General features: G+C 35.0%; 1 protein-coding gene across 2 annotated transcripts; it reads left to right on the top strand.

Moving 5' to 3' along the window:
* Positions 1-682: 682 nt before the first annotated feature.
* On the top strand, positions 683-19,922 carry LOC113227472 (armadillo repeat-containing protein 6 homolog). 2 transcript variants are annotated; one of them, XM_026460409.1, is made up of 9 exons: positions 683-810; positions 1,600-1,743; positions 2,749-2,963; positions 5,338-5,491; positions 6,972-7,107; positions 8,778-8,943; positions 17,367-17,460; positions 18,193-18,342; positions 19,639-19,922. In XM_026460409.1, exons 1-9 carry the CDS (start codon positions 694-696, stop codon positions 19,852-19,854), a joined length of 1,392 nt encoding a protein of 463 aa, XP_026316194.1. In that variant the 5' UTR covers positions 683-693; the 3' UTR covers positions 19,855-19,922. The 2 variants fall into 2 exon arrangements, with proteins under 2 accessions (XP_026316194.1, XP_026316193.1); XM_026460408.1 differs by having other exon boundaries at positions 8,760-8,943.
* The last annotated feature ends 608 nt before the right edge of the window (positions 19,923-20,530 follow it).

Here is a 20,530-nt window from a genome sequence, read left to right as displayed (position 1 = left end):
GACGAGGAAATTCAACATTAAATTCACTTCTTTTTGAGGATTATGCGTCATCGACGTTTAATTCAAAACATATGGTTCAATAAACTGTTACCAACTGTCAGTACACTCAATCCTCTAATACAAATTTATTCATCACTTTTTACATCTTTTTGAATAATTAAACTACTTCCCAATTTTATTATAAAAGTCATTCAATTTTTTAATTCTTTTCAAGAACTGCATCTTATTAAATAAAATTTAAAGCAAATCAAAACCATATCGGTTTTTGAACACACAACATGCAGTATTCTGTAAAAAAATATCGTGTGTGCTCAAAAACTTCATTTGATATTTAGATTTCAAATGTAATACACAGGTTTTCTTTTTAGATGACGGCGAAAATTGTATTGGTAGTTTCTTCCTCTTTGCTTCGTTTCCTCGTTTGTTTACTTTTTACGCATTGTAGTGCGGAAAAAATTATTAACATAAAAATCACTTAACTATGTTATAATTATTAGTATACAGTTATAAGACACAAAATTTAAAATCTTTCGGGACGCACTTCCTGACTTTGACAGTTGACATTTGTCTTATACTGTTTTTTTTATGGTCGGCGAGTCATTTCACCGCATGCGACAAAATAATAGAAATTCTTTTGAATTTTCAATTTATTTACATCAAAAATAAATTTAACTTTCAGTCCAAACTGTAAAGATGGTTCGAGTAATAACACAAGATACCTACGATGAAGTTGTGAAAGAAAATATGGAGGAGTTCGACATGAGTGCTGAGGAAGCTATAAAGGAGGCAATAGCTCAGTTTGAGGCCCAGGTATTTATCAAGTTACTATTAAACAAAGAAACAGATAATGCAAACAGCGAGTAGAATAAAGTTAATAACAATTCCTTAAGGTTTTTTGCGAATTTCCGGTGCTTTTAAATTACGCTACTACCTTAGGAAATCTAATTGGTTTTTAATTAAACTCTTCTATTTGAGCACAATGTTAAAAAGTAGAATATATGTAAAATATGCCTCGGAGAATATAACAAGCGAAACTGTGCATCTAATGTACAAATTCAATTTAGAAACTTAATTAAAACTAAATATGAATTTTAAAACATTACGTCAACATTTAAAAACGTTCCTTTAAACCTAACACATCATCATCATCTCAGTCTGTTAACACTCACTACTGGGTGTAGGCCTCCTCTTTTACATGCCAGGTCAATCGGTCCTGTGCGAATCACATCCACAATCCTCCGTCCACCCAAAGACATCGTCTGACCATCTAGTAGGTGATCTGCCTCGAAACATGCTCCCCTGAAAAGTCTACGAAATGTTGCTTACTACAAAACACTGACAATGTGTACTTCTTAAGAGTGTTACATACTGACTGTCAGCATTATGACGTTGTCAGACAGAAACCAACCAGTTACTCCATATTAAACAGTATCTAGACACGGAGCAATGTTATGACTAGGATAACATGTATTAAGTTTTACACAATGTCTTTATTGCCTAAAGTTAGCATGTTTATATAAAGTGCTTTTATTCACTACACAGTTTAAAAACTCTATAGATGGAGTAATTACATTAACAGTAATGACATGCATTTTTCAGGGTGTAGACCTGTCAAACATAATGAAAGACTTATGCCTGGGTAGTGGAGATGATCGTCTTGTGTCTACAACTGTGGCTCAATTGAAAGAACTTAATAAGAGTGATGAGGATGATGAGATTTTGAAACACTTGGATATTTTGAAGGTAAAGTAAATTATTTTGAGTAACATTAAAATCAATGTATATATGCTTCCTGAGATATCTGGGTAGAAGCCTATGGTCTTGGACATACATTGATCCTAGAGGATGAGCTTAGCTAAGCTGTCTGGAATACCTGTTTCAGGTTTGGGGCTGTTGAAAACTTACCTGACTTCAGCTTTCGCAAGCTCACCTGCTACTGTTGGGGTGGCCTAAAATCCAAAAAAAAAAACCACTACCTTCCTCCACTGTAACTTAAGCTGTAGATATCTTTTTAAGACTGTCTGTGATTGACTAGTGAATCAGACAAATCCGTACTATAATGTTTTTTTGGAATGAAGTTTTGAGAAAACGTTTGGCTCCACTTTATCAGTCATTACTCTACTGATAAAGTCCTTCTGATCCAGTATCGCCTTCAAGTGGCTCCACCTAGTTGCTCTTTTGATCATCGTCCATCTTAACTTTTCAATTTTTACCTTTAAACAAAAATCTTATAAGGTCTAATAAGTATTTATATGTCTTATAAGATAATCTTAAGGTGAATAGGTCACCTTCTTATTCTCTGTCATATTCCTATAACATTTTTTGTTGATTAAATTGTATATGCGTCACCTCTGGCCAGGGGTATCACTGTCCTACCTTTTAACTCCCTCTGTGGCCGGTTTAGATTCGAAAAATATTTGTACGGCCTACATTTTTTTCTCTCATGAGTTTGGGTGTAATTTGTGGTTATTTTTTTGTGTGTCCATGGCCCCGCAATACAGTGAGATAGATTATGAGTGTGAATTTTATTTATTTATAATACACATACTGCAATGCTAAACTCCTATGCTTCATACAGTAGGTTAGAGAGAGCTAGTGCAATCACCAGCATAGGAGATGCAATACAAAAGCAGAAGAAAAAATTGCAAATGTCTATAGACAGTACTGCTGCCTATAGACATTTCCAATTTTTTTTAGCCTTTCATCCTATAAATTCAAAAAAATTCTATTCTATTTATATTTTTACAGGCAGAATGCAACAAAGACATAGCTCACCGTGTCCGTGCGGGTAAAGACGGCGTTTACAAAATACTCATAGATCTGTTAGAAGCAAGATATAAGCAATATCATAAAGATAACGAGGTTGACAAGAGAATTGTAGTTGAAACCCTGAACTGTTTGACAGCATTGATGGATACGCAGCCTGACTTGCTGGATGATCATGGTATTGATTTGATTATGAGGTAATTACGTGGAACAGTTTTCTGGTTTCAGACTATTCTATTTCCTATACTATGAGTATCATAAGCTTAAATTCATTGGGATAAAGTTTTTTGCTTAAATGCTCAATGGTTATAGTTCGTTTGTACACATGCCAGCATATTTATCATTTATCATTTCCTAAGTTTAAAAACTACATTTAAAATATTTTGATCGTAAAGTCACATTACAAAATTGAAGACTATGTGTTAGATAAAGATGTATGGAAAGACGACACGGCTCCAGAATCCACACAAATTTGATTCAAAGTGTATTCCATAGCATTTAAGTTTATTTGAAAAGAGCAATCCCTAGTTTCTTGCTCGTTCTTCTCAGGGAAGTCAGCATAGTGAACAAGCAGTAATAATAATAATAACGCACACACTCAACATAGCCCCGCACTAGGGAAACCCTGTGTTGCGGGTGCCATGGACACACACATAGACCACAAATTACACCCAAACTCACGAGAGAAATAAATGTAGGCCATACAAATATTTCTCCCGGCCCGGGAATCGAACCTGGGACCTCTGCGTGGCAGTCCTGCACGGTAACCGTTCAGCCACAGAGGCAGTAGCTTAATGTAATGTAAATGTGACGTTGTCAAGTGTAAATTTATTTTACCTATGGAATAAATGATCTTTGACTTTGACTATCAAGCTACATGTTGACGTATGTTGTTCCGTTGTACTGAAGGCGATTTTCGAACAAAAATTTGTAGTCTGATGTGCCGTTGTCCATACATTGAGATTGATTGAGTATACCAGAAAAACAATTTTTTTTAATTTATATTTATATTATTTATTAAAAAAATTGATTCTAGTATGTGAGGAATGTGCTGCCTCGCATGGACTAATTTATAACGTCAAAAAGACTGAGTACATGGTCTTTGGGGCTGCCGGCAAGAAGAGTCTTGAAATGTGTTGCCTATAATGCTCAATGGAATTCCATTAAAGAGAGTATCACACTTTAAATATTTAGGACACTAAATTGCCGACGACCTCAAGGACTATATGGACATGGAACGCGAGCGCAGGGCACTGTCGGTTTTGGCGAACATGCTGACTCGCAGGTTTGCTCGATGTACGGTGGAGGTGAAAGTCACTCTTTTTAGAGCCTATTGCACACCACTGGACGCGGGTGCCTTGTAGGCCAGCTGTACCCTAAGCTCGCTCAGAGTCCTGCGTATGCAATATAACAACGCCTTCAGGACGCTGCTGCGGCTGCCACGATTCTGTAGCGCATTTGCCATGTTTGCTGAAGCTCGCGTCGACAGCTTCATGGCACACTTACGGAAGAAATCGGCGTCTTTATTAAACAGAATACGTAACAGCAGCAACGACCTATTGAAGACTATCGCGGATAGGAGTGAGTGCCCCGTGATGCGGCACTTAATAACAACCACAAAATCTGTAGTAGAATTTAAGTACTAACCTAATTATAAGCTTTTTTTGTTACTGACACTTCATGGATCTCTGTTGTATGTAGTAAAGATTTATTATTATTATTATATCTACTACAAAGTCGTGCGCCTGATGATAAGCTACACGCCTGTCCATAACAGTTGCAGTGCCACTCAGATCTTTAAATTGCAAACATCTGAGGGGCACTGTCACTGTGCCCGTCTCCTTGGGACATAAGTTGACAAGTCTCATGTGTCCGTAATTTCACCAGTGAAAGTCACCACAATTGCTATTTTATCATTGCATGTACACCCTGTATTGCTGAATTTAGAAATAAATATTTAAAAAGATTAAATCCAGCGGCTTATATGTAATTTAAATGGTATCTATATACCTCTTATAAAATTTTTATATAATATATATATAAAAAAAGATTTTTTATTAGAAACGTGTACACATAGTCTTATGACCTGTCTAATTACAAATGTCTTGTCTTACAAAAGTTTATGGAGACTGATTCAGGGTCCATGCAGCACTTAATTACTGCAACCAGTGATTAATCTATAATGGTCGCCACTCCGTATCAAGGTCAACTGAAATAAAAATCTTCAGGATTTTCTTTACAACCTGCTATGATTACGGATTTTTTATCGAAATAGAGACAATGATAACATGTATCAAACAACTTCACATCAACCTTATCTTAAGCTAGTGAATTCTCTATGTTATGAATACCAAACCTATAGAATTCATTCCAGAATGCTATCTAGAACACTCCCTACCGATTTAAAGTGTGTTACTCCAGTTGGTCGTAACGGGAAATGGTCACAATAGAAATAGTTATCCTAACTTGATGTATCAGTTTGAAGACTAATTAACCCCCTTGATACCCAATTATAAGGTGTCTTTACGTGTGGTTTAAAAATTATTTTCTAGGTACAGATTCTTTTTTCAGAATTCTAGAAGAAACAAAGAATGAAGAAGTCCTAATAGCTACTCTACAATGGGTAACAAATTGTTGTATAAAACATGAAATAAACAGACAAAGACTGTTTGCTAAGAACATTGCAGCTAGATTGAAAATTTTGCTTTCCAGTAAAAATCAAAAGGTACTATTCGTATGCTAGTTTTTTTAAACAAGAATATATTTTATGTTTTTACTTTTTTTTTTGTACATTCAATTTATTATAGACTTTGTATGTATTAATGTATCAACATTACTTAATATATATATATTCGTATGTACATTTGATTTATTAAATTTATCTGTGTATTTATTGAGTATAGTATATTTCATTTCTTTACTTATCTATTTTTAGTGCCACCCCAAAAACCAACTGTCCTCTCAGATTTTCAAAGGTTAGTTGGAAGAAATCTCTTTATGGGATAAGCTCGCCTTTGTACACAAATATTTAAATTGTTTCTGAAAATTTGTAAGTTACTTTGTGGTACAATAAAGTGTTTAAATAAAATAAAATAAATAAATCAGCAGATTTTTAGGGCACCACTTTTGATACTTTTTAGTAGCAGTAGAACTCTTTATGAAAGAGTTTATCCAGGGAAGCACTGCCACCTTGCCTATTTATGCAGTAATGTGAGCATCGGTTTTGTTATTTTTTATTACAGGCTCATGGACTTAACAACTTACGTCTTAAGGTGGCGAGCGCAGTGGCAGTGCCCCTCAGGTCTTTGTAATTTAAACCTCTGAATGGTACTACAACTGTTATGGACAGACGACTCACGACTAGGTCGTCCCGTCACGTGGTGTCTTAAAAAAATATTTCCGGAAAAGGATGTGACGTAGCAATTTACTTGCGTACAGAATTATCTCTACATGAGACCATGTTAATTACACACGGTATTGCTGTAACATCACTATAGTCAGCAGACAAGGAAAAAAACTATCTCTACACAAGCGAGCTTTGCCTATTTGTGTTATTGCTAAACCTGCTGAACCGAGTAATGAGGACTCGCTGGATAAGGAAGGCTGACCAAACATTATTGAATACTTTAAAAACGCCTATGTTCGGCTGTGGACTGCTAGATATATTTTGGCACGCACACCTTAGAATCCTAATGAAAAAATCCTAATAAAAAAATCCTAATCCTATTATTTTGTTTATTTTTTTAATAATATCAAGTGACGGGACAAACTAGTGCGCCTGATGGTAAGCTTCACACCTGTCCATAACAGCTGCAGTAGAGTACTGTGTTCTGGTTTGGAAGGGTAAGGGTGCTGGTGAAATTACAGGCACATGGGAGTTGTCAGCTTATGTCTCAGGGTGACGAACGCTGTGGCAGTGCCTGCAACTACTATGAACAGCCTATTAATAAGTATGATAGAAGCAGTCAATGTTAATTATATCAAAATAAATCAAATGTAAATTTTGCCTTGGGTGATAGTATAGGGCTGCTCCGGACCCCCAGTCTCGATAACCCTAGACCACATCTATAAAAATAAAAGGACGAAAAGTATTTTTTATGTGAAATCGACACAATCTCCCCTGGACCATATAAAATGACCAAACTAAAGTACTTCTCTCGCTAGTATAGTTAAAGAGCAAAATATTAAAAAAAGATTTCTTACAGTTGATAAGCGAATGTTTGCAAGTCATACGAAAGTTTACCCTAGATGACGACATCAGAGTTGAATTTGGAAGAGCACACGAACATGCGAGGGAACTTGGTGTTCTATTATTGGAACCGCTTATGGCATTATTGAAAGGTATTAATCCATTTTTTTTATCCAAATTTGTTATATAGGCTGTAAGAAAAAGGCGCCATCACTTGCAACTGGTATTCGTAACTATGACAAGGATTTTACAAAAAAATTGGAACAAAAACAACGTTTTTGATAGATAAAAAAAAAGAATATTATAGAAAGCTGTTTCAATATAATGCGTAACATCTAATGAATGGTATATTCCGTACTTTTGTCGTACGCATTAGAAAGTCGAAAGCACAGCGTGACACACACATTCTAGTCGAGTACGTATATTATAATATTCAAACACTTGCATGGAATAACTCATTACTTTCTGGATTTAAAATATTGTTCTCATTAATGGACAAATTGATTCCTTAAAAAGTCATGCAAAATTTCCCCAAAATAAGGTATTTTTCAAAAATACAATTTTTTATATTTTTTTGCTGTGTTCTGAATTTTTTTCTGAAAAATATTCAAAAAATCCCCAAATTGTAATATGCGGAATTATCCACATGTAGGTAATTACCAAACGCTATTTGTAATATATGGTGTTGCAGCACTCTTCGTGGACGTGAAGTAATACCAAGTTGATAAGAAATGTTACTATATTTTCCGTAACTGATCACACGTTCCTCAATAATGTAGTACAATCACTTTATGAAAGTAATTTGCTCGTCTAGCCTTTCGGACTCTTGCACACACCGGCCGATTCCGCCACTTTGTCCATCCACTCAACCGTACTTTTTAGTAGCAGGGTGGTATGTGGCGGAAACGGCCGGAGATTGGCTGATGAGAAAATTAAGTCAAAATGAATACTCTTTACATTCAAATACTTAAAATAATAAGTGTGAATAATTATTTTAACGATCTACAAAATTGAACATAGTTGGTAGTAAACCTTTCCTTCGAATTAAACTGATATTGCAATTTAACATTATGCATTTGTGAATAGCGCCATCTATTTGTCACCAATATTCTATGCAATACAATGCCATCTAGTGGCCACATACGATACTATTTATTATGTATGAATACATATTTCATTAATCTACAATAAAACTATTCTACAATGGGTATAAAAAAAATATCCCTTCGTAAAAGTTGAAAAAATATTGGTGCTACAAATTAACATAAAAATAATTGCGATTTTTTTTTTTATTGAATATCATAATGTTTTCCTAACCTATATTTTTTGTCAAATACTCCATTAGTTTGAAATTATGGTGTAGAAAAAACTTTCATATATTTCTCACAGATGGCGCCACGGTAAAAAGTCGTTTAAACCTAAAACAAAGATCTCTCACAAGCACATATAGAGAAATTCGTTAGGTCTGATGTTTCGTTCCGTAGCTCAGTACTCAGTTGTGAGAGTAGTTAGCCCCGGCCTAGCAAACAGGCGCTGTTTGAGCGATTTTGTACCTATAATAATAAAAATATTTGTTCTTCTTGACGTATCGATGGTATAGACTGTTAGCCCAAAACTACGGAATACGTTTGCCAGAGTGGTGAAAGGATTTGCCAATCGATGTAAGATTTAGAGTACGCGCCATATGTAGAGGGAACTCCTTTCGCGCAGCCCCAACTAATAACACCAAAATATTTATTAAAATCTGATAAGTAGACCAACTAACACTATAAATAATCGAACAGAGTAACCTATTCAATGTAAGTTCGTTTTACGTCCACAGATAACACGAAGCCACCACTAGTGTCAGAGTTAATGTTGACCATAGCCACCTTACTGGTGAGACATGAATTATGCAAGATGGCGTCTGACATTGGCGTGAATTCTTTATTTACTGTGCTGACTGACAATTATGATAATTCCGTTGTAGCACAACAGGCGAATAAATTGTAAGTATAGTAACCGAATACATAATCAAGATAAGACAAGTATACTTTTTTGGACCATTCAACTTTACATTTATTAAAATACGTTTACTAAGACGGAACGATGTTTTAGCAACCAATAATAATAGGGGTTAAAGTATGAAATTGCCGATTTGTACTGAAAATCTAAATTGTTTATTTTTTAAATTTTTAACAAATTTATTTAATCAAAATAGTTGCCATTATTATCTATACATTGCTGCCATCTAATGGGAAGGTTATTAATGCCTTTGCGATAGAACTCCGACGATCTAGACTGCACAAACTGTGTGAAAGCATTTTGTACTGCCTTCTGGGAAGAAAACTTCTTGTCACGTAGATAATTGTCCAAATCACGAAAAAAATGGTAGTCCGTTGGAGCAAGGTCTGGTGAATACGGAGGATGACGAATGGTTTCTAACTGCAGTTCCTGAAGGTTCAAAATGGTTTCTCGTGCTTTGTGAGGTCTCGCGTTGTCGTGGAGCAATAATGGTGAAGATCGATTCATGAGTCGGGGCTGTTTTACTGCTAGTTTTGTCAACATGGTTCGGAGTTCGGCACAATAGACATCTGCCGTTATTGCTTGACCAGATCGGAGAAAACTATAGTGAATAACACCATGCTGAGACCACCAAACAGTTACCATTACCTTTTTATTGGTAAGTTTTGCTTTAGGACTCTGTTGTGGCATTTGACCTGGGGTCAGCCATTGCATTTTTCTTTTCCGGTTATCATAAAGAATCCACTTTTCATCACATGTTACAATTCGATCCAATATTCCTTCATTTCTGTACCGGTTCAACAAGGCAACACAAATTTCAACACGCGTTTCTTTCTGCAGATCAGTCAAATCATGAGGCACCCATTTTTCGTATTTTTTTATTTTATTGATTTGACGCAAGTGAGTCAATATTGTGGGTAAGGTAACGTTAAACCATGCCGCTAATTCCTGGGTAGTTTGACTGGGATCGGCTTCCACTATCTCTCTTAATTCATCGTTATTCACCTGTGTGGGCGGTCTTCCTCGTGACTCGTTCTTTAAGTCGAAATTTCCATCACGAAAGCGTTTAAACCAAAATCGCACGGTGCGTTCATTAGTAGACCCCTCTCCAAACGCAGCATTGATATTGCGGGCTGTTTCTGCCGCGTTAGTTCCGCGTCGGAACTCGTATTCAAAAATCACTCGAATTTTCGCAGTATCCATCTTTCTTGTCTAAATTGAATAACAAAAACAATTGAAAGTCGATATTCAAATGTTTCAAATTTAAAAAAAAAAAATCACAGAAACCATTTGAAAAAAGTTTCATTCGAAAACCTCAAACCATGAAGATTCTATGAAAATTCAAAGAACCTATTGCAATAAAACGGCAATTTCATACTTTAACCCCTAATATTTTCAAGCGCTTCTTGGCCGTGGGCTACCTGACTGGTTCACCTGGGGATATCACGGGCAATCATTTCTTCCCGTGGTTCACCACTTAGTACTAAAGGCACATGGGACTGTGTCTTAGAGTACTGTGGAAGTACGCCTCAGATCTATGCGATTACTGATAGAGCGATGCTCTGATCATTATGATTAATAATCATAAAAAATACTAGTACATTGTGTATTAAGGTCGGCAAATAAGAAATTACGAGAGTTTGTTAGAAATTTGCGAGGAAATTGATACAACGATAATTTATTTCTTATGTGAAGAAATATCGCTTCACAACATAACATTTACCAATCTTCGAAGTGGCGGGTTTTTTTCAAACAGATTGCCAGCTATATAGATAATACAACTCGAAGTAAAATGTTATAGACACATGCAGCCTCGACGTATTAGATATAAAGTAATTACGTATTAGATATTAAATAATGTCCAAATTATAGAAATACTGCAGAATTTGAATTTACAAAATAAATTTAGTAAAATATAGTAAAATGCAAATGTTCAGTTTTTTTTCTATACTTGAAGTTTGTGCGCAATACATTCAGATTTTTTGTGCATACAAATCTTGGCGTATAAGAGAGTACAGTATAAATAAAATTATAAATCTATTACTGCCCTAGGACGGTAAAGTAATGAATAAGTCGACTTTGCCTGCATGTCATGGCACTGTTTAAGAGCAAGTGTGTTGAAAAATAAATTACGTCACAATAATTTTAGAAAATTTTATTTATTCACACATAAAAGTACAAGTATAGGAGTGTACAGAGACGTAATAAAAAAGGGTTCAACAACATTCCAACCAGTTACGTACTATTCATGATAACAGATATTTGACGTAAATTTATGTTCCCTATATTTTTATTATTCCTTAGATTAACTGACATAATTATGTCATTACTGTAGTACCTTCGTTCGTACTCAGCTTTCAAAAGCGAATTATACACGAATATAACAATTTAGGGTGATGGCACCTATGAGCGACATTTTAAGCGAAGTGTATTTAAGTTTAAAAAAAAGTTTGAAATAACTTTTTTGTTTTACATATCTCAAGAAAGATTATGCTGTAGTATGTTTCATAAAAAAGCTTTTTTTTTTCATATAGTATCAAGTGACGGGGCGAAGAAGTCGTGCGCCTGATAATAAGGTAGACGCCTGTCCATATTAGTTGCAGTGCCACTCAGAGCTTTAAGTCGCAAAGATATGAGGGGCACTGCCACTGCGCCCGTCACCCTGAGACATAAGTTGACAAGTCCCATTTGCCTGTAATTTCACTAGCTCCCTTCAAAGCTATCATAATTGTTACCAAAAAAACCTAAGCTATATTCTCCCTAAATCTCGTAGTAATGAACACCAAAAATCCTCTTATTAACTAACCAGTAATCGTATCTCACCAATTAACATCCAGTAATTGACATTTACCAGTAAGAAACGAGTTACTATGATAGAAAATTTTGTCCTAAATCTTATAAGAACTGAACTTTTTTAAAAAAGTAATTTTTATATTGATAAAGAAACAATTTTTTCGGATCTTATTCGCGAATATTTCATTTTGACTCTCAGCAATCCAAAGCCATGACTGTCGGACTTGTAAAGACCACGAAATGTTGTTTTGTTTGAGAAAACAAATATACGCTATTTTTAATCCGAAAACTATACGATAGTTTTATTTCCAATGTGTACAATCGCGAAAACTTAAGAGCTTGATGTGTTAATAATACATTTTTTTTAAATTTACTTGCTGACATGTAACTATAAATTTTGACGGAAAAAGCATTTTTACATAGATCTATTCGGAATTTCTAATTCTACATAGTGATGTAAAAAAAATAATTAGTCACAATTGCAAGTTACGTCGATCGATGTTTTAATTGATGATACATTCGCATCTTTTATTTTACACCCTGTATATATCTTTAATGCAAAATGGATAAAATTTTTTAAGTGTAAATATAGTCTTGTGTCTATAAGAAGTGATTTTTCCCTACCACAAATCTCGTGCAATATACTTTTTTCCAAAGACAGACTAGTTATCCACAAACGCATGTAGATAAGGTAGAATTTACAATGCACCGGTAAAAGTCTTGAATACCAGTAAACGAAAAAAGAAACACTGTATAAGCACTACCGTATAAGCATGCATTTTGTGTTCAATCCTGGACGTGCTTAAGCGCCTATGTTAATTCGATCCTTATTTTTTTAATATTAATATATTGAGGGTTAAAATTGCTGGTTTCACATTATATGAAGAAGGACTCAATTCTCTGTCATTCACATATTTTAGGTTAGGATACAGGCCCAGTAGATAATATTAAGCTGACTAGTTAAAACCTTACTATTTTAGTAAAAAAGTCTTTAGACATGAATTATAATTTCTATATAATCAAACCATATTGATTACATGACATTTCTATATTATAAGTTATAAATCTTACATTAAACAAGTTACAAATTAAAACCAAATTAAGTTATTTACTTTTGATTATTTGGTTTGATCTTTTGTTATAAAAAGAAACTTTTTGTTTGCTTACTTTTGTTCACTGGATATTGTGAAAATTAAATATCGTAATAATTTACGTCATTTTTACATTATTCTGTCACTATGCGGGTTTGTTCTTATTCACGAAAATATTGTCGTTTATGTTGATGATGTTGCCAAAAAATTACTTTGTTTTTGTCCCATGTATTGGAATTGGAATTTGCACTTATACGTGACAATTGTAAGGTTTCAATTGCCCAATTTATTTAATATCCACTCATTTTCTCAGCGGATTGATAATGCGATCGTACCCATAACAAACGTTTATCGTCAATAAATAAGGTTTTATTCTTTACAATTATTTCGTTCTCCAACAGAGACCTTTCATGTATCAGACCAACTCTCAGCTTTTGCGTTTCGACCGCCCTCTTTTCCAATAAATTCATACTATTATTCAGATCTCTCACTTCCTCAATCAACGCTATCAAAGATCCTTCTCTACAATTTTCGATGTTCGGTCTTATACTCTTAGTATTCAATCTCGTTTGAGCAACTTGCAGTCTTTGCGAAACCTTCATCCTTTCCTCGTGTAACGTCTCCAATATATTCTCCGTTTCAGCAATTTTTGACAACGTCAATTTTAGTTGATTTTCCAAATCAATTTTCACTTGCTGCGTCCTTGCAATTCTTTCACTCAAGACCTTATTCACTCTTACATCCTGACATCTTAGATCTCTAGCTGTATTTATCAATGTACCTTCAACTTTAGCTCTTAAAGCTTTAGAGTTGTCAATCGCATTTTTAAATTGATCCAAAGCGCTTACAGTATACTGTTCCCACAACTGTACATCAGATTGTCCATCTGCTAGTCTCGTCGATCCAGCTGAATCTTTAACATTAACAGATTTGAATTTCAAATGAGAATTAGCAGTCTCATATTTGTATGCTAAGTGTTTGTTACTCCAATCCCTTTCCAAAGCTTCCTTTGCAGCTATATTCGTATCCAAATGCTTCTCTATTTCTCTTAACATATCTCTATGTATTCTTTTTACGTTATCAATCAATGCTGATTCGGAAAACAAGGCTTCTTGCGGTTCGTCGTAGACTAAATCAGATTGCATTCTATTATTTCTCATATCTAAACATTCTTCGTTAATATATTCAGGAATTTTCAAAGTATCCATAGCATTCTTAAGCTGTTGCCTTTGATCTTCTAAAACAATGATTTCAGCATTAATATCCCTTATAGCACGTTCTAATTCCGCTTTCCAATAGTTAATATGACGCGCGCGATGTTTTAATTGATCTGTGCTGTCATCAAAATCGTTACAGGCAGTTTGATTGACTTTTACAATGCAGTTCTTTGTTATTGAGGTGTTATCATCTGTTATTCCGATGATATCTCCTTTTAGAATTCTTTTATTGTGTGTATCCCATTCAGGTACAGTTGTTAACGCATAGTTTCTTGTACCAAACGATAGATAGTCACCTCTTTGTGCTGTTGACATTTTGCTTCACTTTTAACTTTAAGATATTGTTCCTTTAATAAGAAGATAAAGAGAAATAGATGTGGTCACTAAAACATCCAAAGCAATGTTTGAAAATAGGTCAATGAATATTGATGAAACAAAATTGGTTACTAGGACACAATGTTACGTTGATGAACAAAGTTGTTAGTATTGCCAAGCAACATCGATCTAATAAAACGCCTTTAAATGTCGTAAGTATGTGAGGCAAGGATTATAAGGTGAATTGTGACCCAAAATTGAGGTTTTGATGTATTCCAATCAGAAAATCAGTTTTTCGACATTAGAACTTTAAAAAAACCAATCTCAAATGTTTGTGAAAAACCAATCTCAAATGTTTGTGGAATAATATCTATTTGCCAAATTTTTTGAAATATAAACGGAAAGTGGGTGAAATCCATTAAACCCTGATTCATCCCTAATTTGCCACACTGCGATGTGTCGAATTGAGAACCTTATCCTTTTTTTGAAGTTAGTTAAAAATACGAATTCAACTTGTTTTTTTATTGATGATGAAGACCCGAAACACGACTAAACTTCGCTCGATAAAAAAGTCACAAAAATCCGCAAAATTATTATTTTTTTGCTCTATTCGTACATTTACGGAAAAATCTGCTTCATTCGATTGTTATTAACGTGTAACACGGTGAACCTATGGAATACCGCCGAGTCCATTGTTCCTGCTATCATCCTCAGGGTATCATTGGCACTCTCATGCCATTGCAACATCTGTGACGTACTTTTTTGCGCATGCCAGAGACGCTGCAAAAACGAGGAAGCCTCAACAGAACCCTAAAGATGTTGTACGCTCGCTGTGTGATGTTGGTCCACAGTACAACTGCCTAAAAATGCCGGCAGTAAGCTCTAAAAAGAGTTATTTTTACATATACAGAGCGCCTAGGAAACCTCTGAAGATATTTGAAAGTAATTTTCTCTTCAGTGTTCCGTAATAAATACTTTAGAGTCCTCTATATATGAGCTTTTTTACAATAACTATAATGATACCATTTCGCCTTAATGCGAAAAAGAGAACAATTTTAAAATTTTTTTTTGTATAATATAAAGTGCCGGAACGACCTAGTCGTGCGCCTGATGGTAAGCTACACGCCTGTCCATAACACTTACAATGCCACTCAGAGCTTTAAATCGCAAAGATGTTATGGGCACTGCCACTGCGCCCGTCATCCTGAGACATAAGTTGACAAGTCCCATGTGCCTGTAATTTCACCAGCGCCCTTACCCTTCAATACCGGAACATAGTAATGGTGACATTACTGCTTGGCGGCAGAAATAGGTAAGGTGGCAGTACTTCCCTGGACAAACTCTTAACATATCGCACCACAACACGAAGTAAATATAATATAGTTATTGAAAAGCAGGTTTGCATAGCTTTTTTGTGATATATGATGAGTATCCGGAATTGAGGGGTTAATTTAGCTAAACTAAAGAATAATGTGGACATTACCTTCTATGTACAAATTCCGGTACTTCTCGGAACTGATTATATTTGAAAATATGTATTATTTATTGAAATTTGATCACATTGGCAACTAATTATTATTGACAAATTATTATCTCAAGACAATTAATATTGTAATTATTAATACAAAGATCGAACACTCAGAAAAAATTTCTTCGATCCCGCCGGATTCGAACCGATGTCTTCTAGCATGCCGTGGCAAACGCTATACCAATTAAGCCACGGAACGAACCAGCGGACCACGCGAAATTTTCTGTGTTTTGTTGTCGTGTCTTTGCATTTGGCTTTTCAACGACATTTTAGTCGTAGCGCCATCTATGAGAAATCTTTAAAAGTTTTATCACCCAGTTAGATACCTTTACAGTTACCGGCCCTAGCGAGGGATGTCGCTATTCACTGTATTTTAAATTTATACCATAATATCACTTGTTTATTAATGGAGTAATTTCACAAAAAATGATTGAATATCAATTCAATAAAAATTTAAAATTAATATTCTAGTTTTCTATATATACTTACGTACTTAAATACTTCAGCCATTTAAAAAAATAATCATGAGATAATTTATATTTTGGAATGTTTAGAAAATAAACAGTAAAGGAAGACGAAACGGGTACACCCATACTAAGAAAACGTTCATACTTTAGGTAAATTTACTCCCTCCATTCCGATCACTAGTGATGACGCATGCTATACTCGATGGACCATAGCGCTAATTGGTCTTGGTCTTGCATTTACCTATTGTTACTTATCAAGCTATCATATTCGCAGACTCAGTCCTTTCTTGCTCAAAATTTACACGGTCGGTTTTGGTCTTGGTCTCGCTATAATTAGGAGGTCTTGGTCTTTTTTTTATAATGTCAAGTGACGGGACGAACAAGTCGTGGGCCTGATGGTAAGCTACACGCCTGTCCATAACAATCGCAGTGTCCTCAGAACTTTAAATCGTAAAGATCTGAGGGGCACTGCCATTGCGCTATCCTTCAAAACCGGAACACAGTAATGCTGACTGATTACTGCTTGGCAGTAGAAATAGGTAAGGTGGCTTTGGTAAGGTTACGATAATTCACTATATTGTTCGGATGTTACACGGCACTTCATCTATTTGTAATGTTCACAGCTGTACTCGATTCTAAATGCCTCGCCGGCGCGGCGCACGGTACGTTATCGCTGCAAAGCGCGTCTCAAGAGAGAGTGAGTCTTGTATGAACGGATTGAATGATGTTTAGGGCTGCGCCCACATGGCAATACTTCCCTGGACGAACTCTTTCACAAAGAGCTCTACTGCTACTAAGTGGCTAAGACTGCAAGACCAAGACCGATTTTAGGCATCACTAGTTCGCGGCCCTCTGAAATCGTGTGAATTCCCCCAACCCGCGTTGGAGCATTTATAGAGCAGTTATTGAAACGTATTTAAAATTTTTGTAACCAATTCTCAAATTCAGACTGGCTTTCAAGTTTAACCGATTACAGTGGTGTTCTTTTGTTTACAGAATAACAGCCCTAGCTGGTAACGACGAAGTAAAAAGGGATCTTGTGAAGAGTGGCATTGTGCCTATTGTAACTTCTCTTCTTACTAGACATTCTGTAAGTAACGTGTGTATACAGTGCTTTTTTTTTAATGGGACACTATGGGGAAATCCGAAACCATAGAAGATACAAGAAAACTTTCTTAGGAACCATTAAGTCTTTTTTTGTGAAAACAATTTTCGCATAGTAAATTTTTTGCTCAAACGCTAGTTTTCAATAAAAAGGAATAAAATTTATTAAATTTTTTTTAAGTGCTGATCGACTCAGTTTCATGAAGGGATCATTTCATTGTATGAGACAAAAAATCGGGCCAGCAGAAGTTGGACGAATTTCATAAAATATTTTTCATACAAAATGAATGAGATTAACTAATTTTTTTAAATGCCGATAGACTCTGCTTTTTCTTGTGTCCATGGCACCCGCGACACAGGGTTTCCCTAGTGCGGGGCTATGTTGAGCGTGTGCGTTATTTATTTATTATTATAAGGATAATTTCATTGCATGAGACGAAAAAATCGGGACTAGGGCTAGTGAGCAGTGCGTTATGATATTACTCTCTTCAAGTGCCTCTGGGCGACTCGGAACTTCTTGGCGGACTTCTTTGTAAGAGTCATGGACTTTGGCTTTGAGTTTTAGGGGTATATTTCTCCCGTCCTGGGAATCGAACCTGGAACCTCTGCGTGGCAGTCCGGCATGGTAACCGTTCGGCCACGCAGGCAGTTAAATCAATATGTCAAAGATAACATTAAAATTCGAATAGCTCTACTATTGTACACAATTACCTTCCAGAACAACGCGATATCAACAGCATTGACCCTTAAAACGATAGCAGCGCTCTCCCTACGTGAACCTGGTCATAGTAAACAATTCCTCGACAGTGGCGCTCCAGAGGGCATAGTGCAGTGCTTAAAGATACACCCCAATGACTCAGCTGTGCAGGTGAGATTTGTTACATAAAGAACTAAGTAGTACGGTATTCCTGTGTTTCTTATCGCTTAATCAATTGATCATGGATCTGAAGTTTATTTTAATATCTCAAGTAACACTACAGATATTAACGATTAAAGTAATTTTTTCGTCTTAGTATGTAGCTTGCGTAGACCTACTAAAATATGATGGCTTATATTAGTGTCCGTCAGGATGGCTGGACCAAACAAGATATACAAATTAAACTGTGCTCATTATTTACTTACTGTTTTCTACTATTTATAGTCCATTTGTTTAGATACTTAACTAAATGTAAACAATCTTGATACATCTTTTTATTGAAACACATGCTTTACAAATCAATAGGTATAAAAATAGACACGCAATTTCATATGAAGCTAAGTATTTGTATTTTGTATTTGAAGGTAAGGGAAAATCATTTTATAAATGTATATTTCATTAAATAAACATCTCAAGATTGTTTACATTTATTTAAGTACCTAAACAGATGGACTATAGTACCTTTATTAACATATTTTCTACCTTCGCGCTAACGGAAATATTAAAGAAATAAAGTGGCCAGCCATTCTGACGTAAGGTTGGCTGGACCACTTTACGTTTTTCATGGTACTAGCAGTATATAGTTTACTTTTTTATATAACTATTTACTACCTAATTTCTACCTGAACATTCTATAATAAGTTATTAAAAAATAATAACAAAACGCCTTTGCAAAAGGTGTCTTCTGAAAAGACAGTTTATCTTCTACAGTACTACATATTTTGCTTGGGAGGAGCGACAGGGACACCGTCTTTAGCTTTCTTTTTTTACAAACGAAACTATAGTCATTTTAAAAATAGTTCAGGTGATACAAAAATAATCATTATATATATTATATATAATAGTTTTCTTGTAAAATTTCGAAGTTGGGGATTTTTTCTATCGTGAAAATTTTTAGGAATTGTGTTTTCACATCGTATACTTAATCAGTGTGTGTCCCCAATTGTACTATATACGTTTTCCGAAGTGATTAATTCAACGCTCACTGTTATGCGCAATATGAGGTTGTATCGATTCTTAATAAAGTCATTTCAAAATCGAAAATTAAATCAGTTTGGAGTGGAACCCCCAACTAGTTGGACCAAGGGCAAAGTTTTTTTCCCCAGGTCCAACTAGTTGGACTACGCAGTTGGACCACGGGTAATAAACCAATCTGAGAGGTGGATATAGATCACTTTGGAAATCATTGCATTATACTAAATCAAATGATTCCCTAGCATCCATTATAAAACTATTTTTTTATTTCAGAAAAACGCTTGCTGGGCAATTCGCAACCTAACAGCGCGGTGTCGAGAGTACAATTCTAAATTCCACGAACTCGGCATAGAGGCTTTGCTGAACGCAGCATACGACAAGTTTAACAAAGATTTTGGGTTCGATATAAAGTCCGCGTTGAGAGATTTGGACTGTAATGTTAAGTTAGACGAACAGTGGACTGGCAAAGGAGTACAAATGGAACAATAATGCACCATAATAGTTATTTTTGATACAAGTGCGGAAACTTAGTTATTATTCACGAGCCTCGAGGTAAGGCAAGACTCGAGACAATTGAAAATGACAAATCCGCACGTGTATCAAACGACGTTTTTTAATACAATTGCGAAAAAACTACATTGAAAATAAAATAAAACAGTATTTATTAAAAAAAACTCATTTTATTTCTGTCTGATAAAAATTCAGAGTACAATGGCAACTGTTGCCAGTATTCGGTCACATTAAAATTACTATTTTAGTGGCGCGGCGCGCAGTGGTCTGGCGTAATACTCACCTCCGGTCATTGTTAATACTCAATTAGCCATCTTTATAGAAAATATTTTGGTATTTTAAATGTAACCCGTTGTTTTATAAAACATCTATGCAATTTAAACAAATAAGATGTTTGTAAGTAAATATAAGTTTTAATGACTAATGACTTACGTCACAAATCACATAAATATTAAATAAATATACAACCTCTTGTATATTTATCTATGTATAAGACTTGAAACAACAGTAAATTAAAAAAATGGAAAAGTAAAAAGCACTAGAGCGAAAAATCCAACTATCGGCACCACGTTTTGAGCAACTGTATTAAAATAACCTATTTAATTATTGCAACGACATTGTACATAGGATAATTAACTTTATTTCGATTATGTAA

The sequence above is a fragment of the Hyposmocoma kahamanoa genome, unplaced genomic scaffold, assembly GCF_003589595.1.
Source record: "Hyposmocoma kahamanoa isolate Upper Pololo Valley unplaced genomic scaffold, ASM358959v1 210, whole genome shotgun sequence".
Classification (NCBI taxonomy): Eukaryota; Metazoa; Arthropoda; class Insecta; order Lepidoptera; family Cosmopterigidae; genus Hyposmocoma; species Hyposmocoma kahamanoa.
This window is presented reverse-complemented; position numbering and strand designations above follow the sequence as displayed.

Bases quoted from the DNA above. Each gene is read 5' to 3' on its own strand.
- LOC113227472 (XM_026460408.1), top strand. From the start codon at position 694: ATGGTTCGAGTAATAACACAAGATACCTACGATGAAGTTGTGAAAGAA. The intron at 7,108-8,759 runs GTATTAATCCAT...ATTCAATGTAAG, and splicing joins GCTTATGGCATTATTGAAAG to TTCGTTTTACGTCCACAGAT. The intron at 17,461-18,192 runs GTAAGTAACGTG...ATTACCTTCCAG, and splicing joins CTCTTCTTACTAGACATTCT to AACAACGCGATATCAACAGC.